Consider the following 12,310-nt stretch of genomic DNA (forward strand, 5'->3'; position numbering starts at 1 on the left):
CGTTGCAGAGTCTGAAAGGCAGCTTTGCCGCAATGCCAGAGTGTTGTTGGGTGAAGCATATCGAAAATCTGAAGGGCGCAACATGGTGACGTCTTTACAGATAAGCACCGGAAATGCTCGGTGGCATGATGGCGGCAGGCGGCAAACACGCCCAATCCTTATGATAAGCATCTTCAGCTAACTGCTCAGTAGTGCATATGGCCTAGCACAGTGGTATGCGTATAACCCATACTAAGAACACATAGATGTGTTCCACATGAAGCGCTCACTTTTGGAACAGTTTCTGCATCATAACTTGTAATGAGTGCATGTCCAAATGGCTCTTCTATGTGCCTCAGCCTCCTGATCAATTGCAGTTTCATTAATTTCAGTTTTTAAAAAGTGTATTGCAACTTTTTAGTAGTGTACACATGTTCGCTTCAATATTTATTGCCGTTTTTGTATTCTGTTGATATTTTACCGATATTCACACACCCCTATCGAATCGCCAAAGAGCAATTTTAGTACTTTCTCAAGCTTAATAGACTGAAAGGCGACTGATAGTGTAGAAAGGGCTTGGTGAACTTGCAGTGAGTCTGAGCTGGGCTTTGTGTTCGGTTTAATGTATTTAATGAGTGGTTTCTTCCTCAAGTCTAAGCGAATTCGAGACCTTCTATGGTCACTGCATCGCATCTTCCCAACCGCTTTCACATCCTGCACGATACCAGGGTGTGCACACAGTACAGAGTCTATTTTTTGATTCTTAGCTTCGCCACTAGGGCTCCTCCACGTCCACTCTCGGTTCGCCAGTTTCCGGTGGAAGGTATTCAAGATGCGTAAATTATTGCGTTCAGGAAACTCTACTAATAACTCCCCTCTCGCATTTCTAGAATCGATGCCATATTCCCCCACTGCCTGATCTCCAGCCTGCTTCTTGCCTACCTTGGCATTAAAGGCGCCCATGAGTACAGTACCGTATTTACCTGCATAATTTGCGCACCCCTAATATTTAGCCAGCTTTGCTAAAAAAAAATATTTACTCGCATATTTTGCGCTCCCCGCCCCGCTCGAGCCAGCTCGCCGGCGCGCGCGCACGGGGAAACTTTGGACGGCCGCGCCCCCGCGGCCCTCACCGAGCAGGCGAGCGCAGTCATACACAAGACAGGCTGCGAGTGCGAAGTCCCTTCTTCCGATTACTTCGTTCTATTCTCCGGAAACCGCCGAGACCGTACCAACCATACCCGAACACCCAAACCTGTTCACGGGTTGTCGGAACTATTCGAGCGTTCTCCCGCCGTGAGAATGCATGCACGCGACACGGCACGGACTACTTTCTGCATCGGAGGCGTGCGAGGGCCAGTCGCGCCAACATTTTTCCTCTCGCTGACCCTCCTCCTCTGCGTCCCCGCTGCAACGCACGACGCAGCCTTCGTTGATTTCGGAAGTTTAGGTTTCGCGATCAGCCAGTTGCGTTTTCACTGTTCTCTTGCGCTGGGCTACAATAACTATTCGGCAAAATTGAAGCTCACTGTTATAGAATTTGCCTAAGGAAATGGGAACCGTGCCGCAGAAGAGTTTGCTTTTTAATGCAAGACCGGGAAGGAGACCGTTCCGAGGACCGAAGCATGGAAAGTTTCCTGCCGTTGAAGAATACCTTTTCAAATATGTGCGAGAGCTTAGGCCCACCAATATCGCCGTGCCGTGGCACCTCGTTACTCCCAGCATTGTCGCGAAGAGCTTCAAGAAGACTCCTCAACGCACTCGACGGAACCAAGGACGACGCGCTTTGGGAGGGCGGTGACAGCGGCCGCGGCGATGATTCTCAGTCGGACTTCTCAACCAGTGATTCTGATTAGACCGTGCATGACCGAATCTGGCTAGTTAAAGTACGTGCTAATTCTGTTAAAAACCCTTCGTTTGCGTTATAATTTATTTTCTTCTTTAATGTATTATATCGCACGTGTTAGGACTATATATTGTGCGTTATTTCAGATGTGCTCGCGAAATCTCCGCGTTATTTGCGCACCCCCTTTTCGGAGCTTCAAATTCGTGAAAAAAAGTGCGCAAATTATGCGAGTAAATACGGTATACGGTGTCTTTACCTTGTTCATTGCTGATTCCACGTCTCTCTAGAAGCATTCAACTAAATGGTCCTCATGGCTGGATGTAGGCCTGTACCGCCTTAATCTTGTACCTATTATTAAGTTTAATTCCAATACTTGCTACCCTCTCACTAATGCTTTGGTATTCCTCTATGTTGCCAGCTATATTTTTATGGATAAGGAATCCCACCCCCAGTTCTGTTCTGTCAGGTAAGCCACAATAGCATAGGACGTGCCCGTTCTTTAGCAGTGTATAGGCCTCGTCTTTCCTCCTAACTTCACTGAGCCCTATTACATTCCATTTAACACCCTCTAGTTCCTCGAATAGCACTGCTAGACTCGCCTCACTAGATAACATTCTAGCATTAAACGTTGCCAAGTTCAGATTCCAGTGGCAGCCTGTCCAGACCCAAAGATTTTTAGCACCCTTAGCATTCGACGAGTAATGCAGAATGGTAGGTCTGAAAATTAATATGCAGAAAACTAAAGTAATGTGCAACAGTCTCCGAAGACAACAGCGCTTTGCGACAGGCACTGGGATTTGTAAAGGAATACTTAGGAAAGGTGGTAACCTCGGAGCTGAACCATGAAACTGAAGTAACTAGAAGAATAATGATGGGATGGAGCACATTCGTCAAGCATTCTCAAATCATGAATGGTAGTTACCACTATCACTCAAGAGAAGGTATATAACAGCTGCATCTTACCGGCACTTACCTATGGAGCAGAAACCTGGAGGCTTACAAAGAGGGTTCAACTTAAGGGGGGAGGCTACCCCGGAGACCGAACTTTTTTATTTCTTGAGATATCTTGATGAAACTTTCAGGGTATGTTCATTACACTAAAACTTGAGAAACTGCAAAGTTTCATGAAATTGTGTTGATCAGTTCCCGAGTTACAGAGGTCTAACTGGGTGGTTCACATGTGTGCCTGAGGAAGAGCCGGGAGAAATCCCAGGACATAGTAGAAAGCTGAAATTCTTTGTGGTCATCCCTGGATAGATATCCTAGGGTACTACATAGCCTTTTTTTTTAATTTCCCCTCCAAAAATTTTTTATGCAACTTTGAATTTGATGTAGCCCACAATGACGAGATTTATCAAAACTTTAATTGTTTCTTATTAATTATCAGCACCAGTTTGTTTTCAAAAAAAAGCAGCTTGTTATATCCTGGCCAGATCATCCAGGAACAGAATAAAAAAAACTGCGCGCAAATCTGATGAGCAGTTCTTGAGAAATCGCTTTCCTCAGCACCACAACTAGCTAAAAAATCCATTCTGAGAAAACGGGCTTTGAAAGTTCAGTACATGTGTTTTTCTCACAAAGCTCCTGCAGAGTAGCTTGAAGTGTCCTTGTGCACTATTTGCCTCTTTTGTCTTCCCTCTATCTTCTCTAGGTGTCGTTTGGAATTTTTTTTTACACGTAAAGCATTTTTTTCACGAGCTCGCTGGATGGTCAGGTGACCTGGTTGAAGTCCAATGGAGTCCGATATCACTTGGGTTGCTTTGCAGCAGCCGGCATTGTAATGCAGCACCGCTTCATGTAGTGCTGTTCTTTCGGCATCAGGGACCACAAAATAAAGTGGAATGACTGATGCATTTTGTGTCTCCAGTTCAGCGCGAGCCGCGTCACGACGTTTCGCATTCGCATCGATTTCTTCCTTCGTTAGGAAACGCGTCCGCAGATGGAGCGACGGTCCACTCACGCTCGATGGCACCGATTCAGTCGAGGTGCTGGGTTCGGCGATCTCAGAAACACTCGGTGCGACGGTGTCACGCTCGATGGCACCGATTCCGACGAAGTGCTGGGTCCGGCGATCTCAGAAACACTCGGTGTCACGCTCGATGGCACCGATACGGAGCACGTGCCGCGTGCGGCGATCTCGGAAACACTCGGTGCATTTGCGGCTCCAGCCACACTCGATGTGTCGGATTCTCGACTGGCGACAGCCTCAGCACAGTTCCGCCGCTGCAAGCGTCTACGCAGTCGGCACCCGCAGCAGAATCTCGGAATTTTGATGCTCGTACAAGCCGCATAGCGCGCCTCTGCGCACCGGACCTCCGCACTGGGCCTATTCGATTTTCCACTTCTGGCTACATCTGGCTATCCGCGGGCTGCCAGAGACAGCCAGAACGCATTCGTTTTTTCTCGGGTTGCTCCGCCCACCGCGCGCGCACTTCCGGTGGGCATTCATTTTTCGCCGTCTGGCTGCATCTGGCGACCCGCGGGTCGCCAGAACTTGCCAGGACGATTTTGGTCTGGCGGCTCTCTGGCCATTTTCTGGCTAGCAGACGCCAAAAGGGACGATGAGCGCTCGCGACCATCTTTGCGTGGACTCCGCGGAATGAAAACGCCTCGGGATCTTCGGCGGCTCTCGGCCAGTGCGACAAGATGCGTCTTTTCGGCCGAAATCTTCGGTCATCCTCGGAGGCCTTGAGGATAAAATGCCGAAGCTTCAAGCTCCTAACCAGGGCTGCACAAGTAATTCTAGACAGTCGGGATAGCTTTTTAAATTTAAAGTCTATTTACGCCGGCCCGACCTTCTCAACATACAGCGGAACTCTATGCCGTTCTTCTCGTTGCAGTCTGCTTATCAGCAGACACACAACGAGATCTTCGACATTTTCATTCTCGCACACAACGGTTTGGTGACGCCTGCGAGCGCGCAGCAAGGCGAACAGCCCCGCGATCGTCGCTAACAAAATTTGTACTAGCATATTGGAGCAGACGACGCAGTTGTGAGCCGCCCAGCCGCGAGCCCGAAATTCGATTTTACTTCTCCCGACCACTTTCTGGTTGCCAGAAGTTTTTAGGCCACATGATATAACGTCATTTCCTGTCAGAACCGGAACCCCCTGGCTGGTTTCTGGCAGCCAGCGGGCTGCCAGAAAATGGAAAATCGAAGAGCCCCACTGTTTTCGGCTTCATTGCCGGCATCGCCCGCAACAACAAAGACGAAGGGCACAGAAGTAGTGCAAAAAGAAAAAAAGAAGCGAAAATGATCGAAAAGATCGCGCAACGCGAAGAGCGGCTCGTAAGCAGACGTCTATCCAGGCGTATGGTGCAGAGAACAACAACGAGGCGACCGCGCTGGACGCGCCATCTACGGGAGCGACCGCCTCCGCTGCTGCGCAGCAGCCAATGGCGGGCGCGGTTTCTCCCGTGAGATATGAATGCACTGCTCTGGCCAATCAGCGCTCTGCATCGCATCGCGGGAAACGCCAATAGCGTCTCAACCGTGCCGCCGACGCCATTTTGCAAGGCGGCAAACGAGAGAGAAAGAATGGGCCTTTTTCAGGAGGGTAGTCTGCGCATGCGCGGCGGCGGTGACGACACGCGCGCCATGTTTATTGAGGGTCACAGCGTGGTGACAGGAGCGGACTGAGCGCCACCTGGCGTGGAAGATTTGCAAATTTTCCCGAAAAATACCAGGCCTCAGAGAATATCTACCGGCACGCGGTGGGCAACTTCGGAGGCCATGGACCCTCAGTTTCGATTTCAGCGATCTCCACTAGAGGCGCTCTTCAGACCTGAAAAAGGCCCATTCACGGTCGAAACAACACCAAGATGGCGCGGGACGACCGCATGGTCTGGGAATGGCGCGCGCGCGAAGTTTGGTTTGATTTCGCGATTTGCGCGTGTTTTGGACGCCGCGGCGGCCTCGAAAATAGCACTTTTCTTTCCACTTTGCGGCTGAATTAGATGCTGATAATTACAGAATAGGTAGTTTATGAGACATACAACCCAAAAATGTGGTTTTTCAAAAGTCGACTTTTTCGCGATTTTTCGGTTTTCACGGGCCGCGTCCCCCCTTAACCTAAGGACGACGCAGCAACCAATAGAAAGGGAGATGAAAGGTGTAACGTTAAGGGACAAGAAGAGAGCAGAGTGGGTCAGGGAACAAACGGGTGTTAAGGACATCTTAGTCGGAATCAAGAAGAAGAAAATGACATGGGCAGGGCATGTAGAGTGTGGGCAAGATAACCGCTGGTCATTAAGAGTGACTGGCTGGATTCCAAGACAAGGGAAACACGCGAGGGGGAGACAGAAGGTTAGGTGGGCAGATGAGGCTAAGAAGTTTGCGGGTATAACGTGGCAGCAGCAAGCACAGGACCGAGTTGATTGGCGGAACATGGGAGAGGCCTTTGCCTTGCAGTCAGGCTGATTATGAATCACAGTGTTTGTGCAGTAGGGCTAAGAATGCTGTCGGGTGACGTGGTTGACCTGGTTTGTTTGCAGCAGGGTAGCCCCATGCCACCAGTCATGAATTCACGAAGTGTTCCACCAGTGGTGAGACTCGACCTGTTGCTGGAGGGACTGACAACTGGAGCAGCACTGTTGCCTTCTCTACGCGCACACTACCATATGGGGCCCCTGACGGGCACCGGTTGCACGGGCTCTCAGGCTCGTTTTACTGTCCACTTGCCCCAGCATTCACTCAGTTTCAACACTAAGGTATGGATGACGCCCAAGCCACCAGTACTAGGTTCTCTGCAAGCGTGCCCTCCCTCATGCAGGTGCCGCCAGCATGTGAAGCCAACCTGCCATCGCGTGCCAGTGTGGAGTTGCCACCGGTGCAGGTTGCGGCCGAATATCTCCAAGACCCGGGTGGTCCCTCACAAAGGGATGCCGATGGCGTAGTGCTGCGTCGAGGCTCCTACCTCAGCGCCCTGGCTGAGATTGGCACGTTTGAGCACAGCCTGACCACCGACCTGCTCAACCACCTGGTGCTGGTGCAGAAGGTCTTCATGAAGGTGATGTGCTTCCTTTTGCAGACTTGACCTGTAGAGAACACTGAGCTGTCTATGCTGACATCTGGGCACAAACAAACAGAAAGCAATCTTTTGCTAGCTTCCTCACTTTTCTTGCTGTGGCACGTCAACATGAACGTGGAATAAAATCCTGCGGCAGATTACCATCATTTACCCAGCATTTGTGTACACTTAGGTCTCATTATAACAAAAGAGAACGGGTGCTGAATTTTTTTGTTATAACCACTGTTTAATTATTGTACGCGAAGGTTTACCGACTAAATGTAAGCTATCGCAGAGGTATCAGCTCCTTGTGGATGTGTCCACAGTAAGTGCTAATCGAAAAAGAGAGAACTGGGATCAAACACACAAGAACTTATTTTATTGTGCTTGATGTTAGCCACACTGCCAAAAAAAATCTGTAGTGCTTCGCTTCGACATCTTCCCTAACCCAGCTGGAGCTGCCATCTCGAGACCACCTTCGCAGTCTTTGTGCCCACAAAAGTAGCGTTGCAGCAGATGCTCCTCGTCTAGTGCTTGGGAGGATGTCGGCTAATCACATGCAGTGTTATCTTCCTCGACATATTCGTCATTGCTTCCTTTGTGCACCTTGGCAGTGCCACGCACAACGTTGTCGTGGTTAGCTCATCTGTTGCCACAACATTAGCATTCACACTTACATAATCGCACGAGGTCTCACCTTCACTTGCAACAGCAGCGTCTTGGAGTACCTTCCATGACGCTAGTAGAGCTGCTTCTGATGAGGCGGTGTCATCGGATGCAACTACCGTAAAAACCAGAATATAGGTCGACCCCCCGACTTCTAACTACTGAAAATCGAAAAAGAAAAAAGTCATGGAACGGCCAAAGTATTAGAAGGCACCTTTACTGTGAAACAAACGCAATTTCAAATAGTACACAGTGAAAATGCCATTTATTTACACGTGTGTTTACACGTAAGTTTCACATGGCAGAAAACTAGGAGTGTGCGAATATTCGAAATTTCGAATATTTTTCGAATAGCGTTTGCTATTCAATTCGATTCGAACTGGAATTTTACTATTCGAACTATTCGAACTTCCTAAAAACAAGTACAGTCAACGTCGGATTGAAAATGACCCTTAGAGATTTTCAATATGCTTCACCTCATTACACTCTCGTATTGCGGCAAAGCTGCCTTTCAAGCTCCGTTACGGTCGAACTTGGCCAAGACGCAATGTCCGATTGAAAGTGACCCCTGGAGATTTTCAATATGCTTCACCTCATTACACTGTCGTATTGCGGCAAAGCTGCCTTTCAAACTCCGTTACGGTCGAACTTAGCCAAGACGCAGTCAACGTCCGATTGGAAGTGGTCCCTAGATTTTCAATATGTTTCACCTCATCACACCCCCGTATTGCGGCAAAGCTGCCTTTCAAGCTCCGCTATGGTCGAAAATAAATTAACTCAAGAAAACGCTGGTTCCATCATGGAGATGAAAGATGTGGCAGAGGTGGGGGCTCAATTAATGCTGTTTTGGATCTGAAATTTGGGCAGGAAGTTTGAAAAATCGGAAGCCGAAGCTTTTTAGCATCCAAAGTTTCAGATGTTCTTATGTATCGACGTCTACGAGGCAGATTTGGAACTCCAGACTTGAAGGGAGCACACCCTTGTCCGCCACATCAGTTGGGCTTCCACAGAAGTTGAAAGAAGAGGAGAGGCTAAGGAAATGGCATCTTTGCCTATCGTGTAAAGTGTTGTCGGCAACACTTTGGTTGCACCAAATCATGTACATAAATACAATTTGGCCTCTACATTGCCTCATTCTTGATAAGACAACTATGAAACACCACCCTGTGCCAGCGCTTCATTAACCTAGCAAAAAGAAACACTTTCATGTTGCTATCTCATAGGTTCTTCCCTGCGTAATGATCGGGCATCTAAAAAAAAGCGACACAACGCCACTGCCACCATGGGCCACCCGGAATACGTTTTCCATTATGAATGTTAAGCAAGAAGCATATTACCTAAATCTGCTGATCTGGAGGGCCTTCTTCTAGCGTATAACCCAGACATGACGGTAATAACTGGGACGTGGCTTCACGATAACGTTTCTTATGTGGATGTCGTGCCAAGGTCGCATGAGGTGATTCGCCACGATTGGGGGGCAAGGGGCAGTGGCGTCGCAGTTGTGCTGAAGAGAAACATTGAGTACAAAGTGATACCTCATAATACCAACGTTGAAATGTTATGGATTCGTGTTCGCCTGAGCCAATACAGTGTTTTTGTTGGTGCAATTTACAGACCACCAAATGCAAACCTTTCAATTCTGGAAAAACTGCATGATTTCATGTATGAGCACTGTAAAAGCAATGCTAATGTCATCTTGTGCGGTGATCTCAACCTTCCCAAAATTAACTGGGACCTACTGTGTGTTTCGTCATCATGTCAGCATTCTGAGTTGATGCTTGATATTGCCTTCTCGTTTCGTCTGAAGCAGCTTGTGGATCATCCTACGCGTGTAGGAGCTACTTCTAGCACAGTTCTTGATCTTTTTTTTGTTTCGGAAAATATTAGTGCTGTAGGCTATGACATGTCGTATTTGCCTGGGATATCAGATCACGACATCGTCCTTTTTAATGGTCGTATGCAAGTCCCGAGGATAAAGGGCGAAAACGTCACTAAAAAATTCCCTGATTTTAACTGTGCTCAAGATGAGAGTACCGTATTTACTCGATTCTACCGCGCCCTCGATTGTAACGCGCACCCGTTTTCCGCGACCAAAAAAAAAAAAAAAAGTAATACATCGATTGTAACGCGCACCCATTTTTCGTGAGAGAAAAGAACAAAAAAAGTCCGTAGGAGTCAAACTTCGCACATTCAGATGAACATGTATTTGGGTTTTAAAGAACTAAAGTTTCAAAAAAGTAAAACACAAAGTCAAAAAGTGGGCCTTGCCGCTAAAACTGTCACCACTACGGCGGCGATACGAGTCGCGTAATGGATCAGTCCTCGTCGCTGTCGGACAACTCCTTGTCGCTGTCAACGCTCTTCGATTTCGGGAAACCGGCCCTGCTTTGGTCCACTGAAACCTTTTCGTGAAGCTTTGCTGTAAAAAATCTGCTTCTGTTTGCGCCAGTCTCGCACGCACGTTTCGGGAACTCCGAACTATATCCGAACGACCGCGATGCGGCCCGATTTCCGTCCATCTCTCTGCACATGTAATAACTATTCTTTTAAATGCGGCATCGTGGTACACTCGTCGAGTATTTGGAGTCGGCACTTCCATGCCGTCGATGCGAACGCAGAACGGGATGACAATCTCCTCAGCACACGTACGAACTGAAAAAATGGCAGAAATCGTAGGAGGCGGCCATTTTGAAATGTCGATGGCAATACGATAACAGAGTTTCTTTTTTTTTTTTTTCGATACTCGATTGTAACGCGCATGCGATTTTTGGACTCGTTTTTCCGGAAAAAAGGTGCGCGTTAGATTCGAGTAAATACGGTATACTAGACCTTCTGGAAGAAGATTTTGATATTTTTCAACATATGTATGATACTGGAAATTCTACTGTCGAAGACTTGTGGATTCATTTCAAGGCTGTTGTGAATAAATGCATCGGCAATTATGTCCCTACTAGACAAAAAAAGCGTAGTCGGCGGAATCCCTGGATCACTCGCGAAATATTACAGTTGAAACGCCGTGTCAAGCGATTACCTCGCTCGGCCGTGAACAGGGGGGCGGTGTCCCTACAGTTACTGCGAGATGAATTGCGCACAAAGATAAAGCTATCCAAGTTTCATTTCTTTAACGTCAAAATGCATCACTTTCTTGCAAGTGACCCAGCAAAGTTCTGGTTGCACCTCACGAAAAAGAATGAGGCTATTGGCAAAATAAAACTTGATGACACCAGTGATTCCACTCCTGCGCCAACTGCGCCAAAGTGCGCCAAATTGTATTTACTGCGCCATCCTGATAATATCGACGAAATTTGCGCCAAGCTGCGCCAAAGCCTCGGGTTTGGGGGCGTCTATCACCGGCAATCGCACCGCCGGCGCGTCAGAACATGTGCAGCTCGATCCTGGGGCTGCCAATAAAAGTCGCAGTCATGGACCAAGAATTATTCCGCTGAATAAATAGCGCTCGCGCGTGCATTTCGAGTAAGCCACGATGCCATGCACGGTGCCGACGCAGCTTCTGTTCTGCAAGTCGGCTCGACAGCAAAACGCAGTGATTCCACTCCTGCGCCAAAGTGCGCGAAATTGTATTTACTGCGCCATCCTGATAATATCGACGAAAATTGCACCAAACTGCACCAAAGTCTTAGGTGTGGGGGCGTCTATCACCGGCAATCGCACGGCCGGCGCGTCAGAACATATGCAGCTTGATCTTGGGGCTGCCAATGTCGCAACCATGGACCAAGAATTATTCCGCTGAATAAATAGCGCTCGCGCGTGCGTCCCGCATGAGCCACGATGCCAAGCACGGTGCCGACGCAGCTTCTGTTCTGCAAGTCGGCTCGACAGCAAAACGCGCTCTCCGCAGAGGCTCGTGACGTCTAGGCCTCTCGGTAGCGAGAAAGTGCGACGGCGATTCATTGGCGGACGTCGTCTGTTCTAGAAACGCTGCTGATAGCTCGTTTCAAGCGTCGCACGGCACGTAAGGAAAGCAATGTTCAGTAATAACTACATGAGTGCTGCTAAAATGTCTGTCACTTCTGTTTCCGGACATCGCGGAATGAAATCTGGAATCGCTAGCAGTATATATATGGAACAATATCGAATTTTCCTTGCTTCGCGTTTATGGAAGAGCACGCGAACGGTGGAAACACGTTCACACTTTTCCTAGGATATACTTTATCCATGGATCTTCATTAGGAAGAGCTTTTTCCTAATTGCTTGTACGAGCACGTCCGAGTTTAATCACTCTGTGGTGAATACCCCCTAAAAGGCCCTGCCCTTTCGAGCTCACGTGCTAGGGTTGCAATTCGAATTTGTTGCTTGCTTTTTAAAAATGTCATCTCATTAAAGCATATATCCTGGTCGGAGCAGCCGCAAATACGCAGCTGTCAGTAGCGGGCCCGTCACTGACGGCCCACAGTGAAGCGGCTACCCCATGTTACACGTCCGCCCCTCGCTTTCGGGGGTCAATAGCTGACGGGTAAAAAACTCAGTTTCGCTTAAGGGCGAAACAATGAATGCGATACCAACAAATTGTATTGTAAAACGAAGTAAGGCTAGCAGCTAACTCTCTTGGATTCGATCTCGCGTAACTCAACGAAACACTAGTTTAAGGGAATATGGCCGCTCCAGGAACCGAAGCGTTTTCTTGCTCCGAGTTCTCTAAACACGAAGTAAGCGTTGAGAGCACAGCAAGTTTACGAGCCGTCTCCTGATGCCTCGAGATGGCGCGCGCGCAAGCGACTGCGCCCTTTGAACGATGCGGTTCCCCCCCCCCCCCCCGCGCTCCTCTGGCGTCCTTTCATGCTCCTTATGA

General features: G+C 48.5%; 1 protein-coding gene across 2 annotated transcripts in view; it reads left to right on the top strand.

Moving 5' to 3' along the window:
- Positions 1–12,310, top strand: part of LOC119382338 (transmembrane protein KIAA1109 homolog) — a 961,129-nt gene that overhangs the window by 476,108 nt on the left and 472,711 nt on the right. For both annotated transcript variants that reach the window (XM_049412180.1, XM_049412181.1), the window contains exons 24-25: positions 6,320–6,535; positions 6,598–6,834. In XM_049412180.1, the coding sequence (XP_049268137.1) occupies positions 6,320–6,535; positions 6,598–6,834 (453 nt within the window). The remainder of the gene's footprint in view (positions 1–6,319; positions 6,536–6,597; positions 6,835–12,310) is intronic.

Source organism: Rhipicephalus sanguineus, chromosome 2 (genome assembly GCF_013339695.2).
Source record: "Rhipicephalus sanguineus isolate Rsan-2018 chromosome 2, BIME_Rsan_1.4, whole genome shotgun sequence".
NCBI classification, from domain to species: Eukaryota; Metazoa; Arthropoda; class Arachnida; order Ixodida; family Ixodidae; genus Rhipicephalus; species Rhipicephalus sanguineus.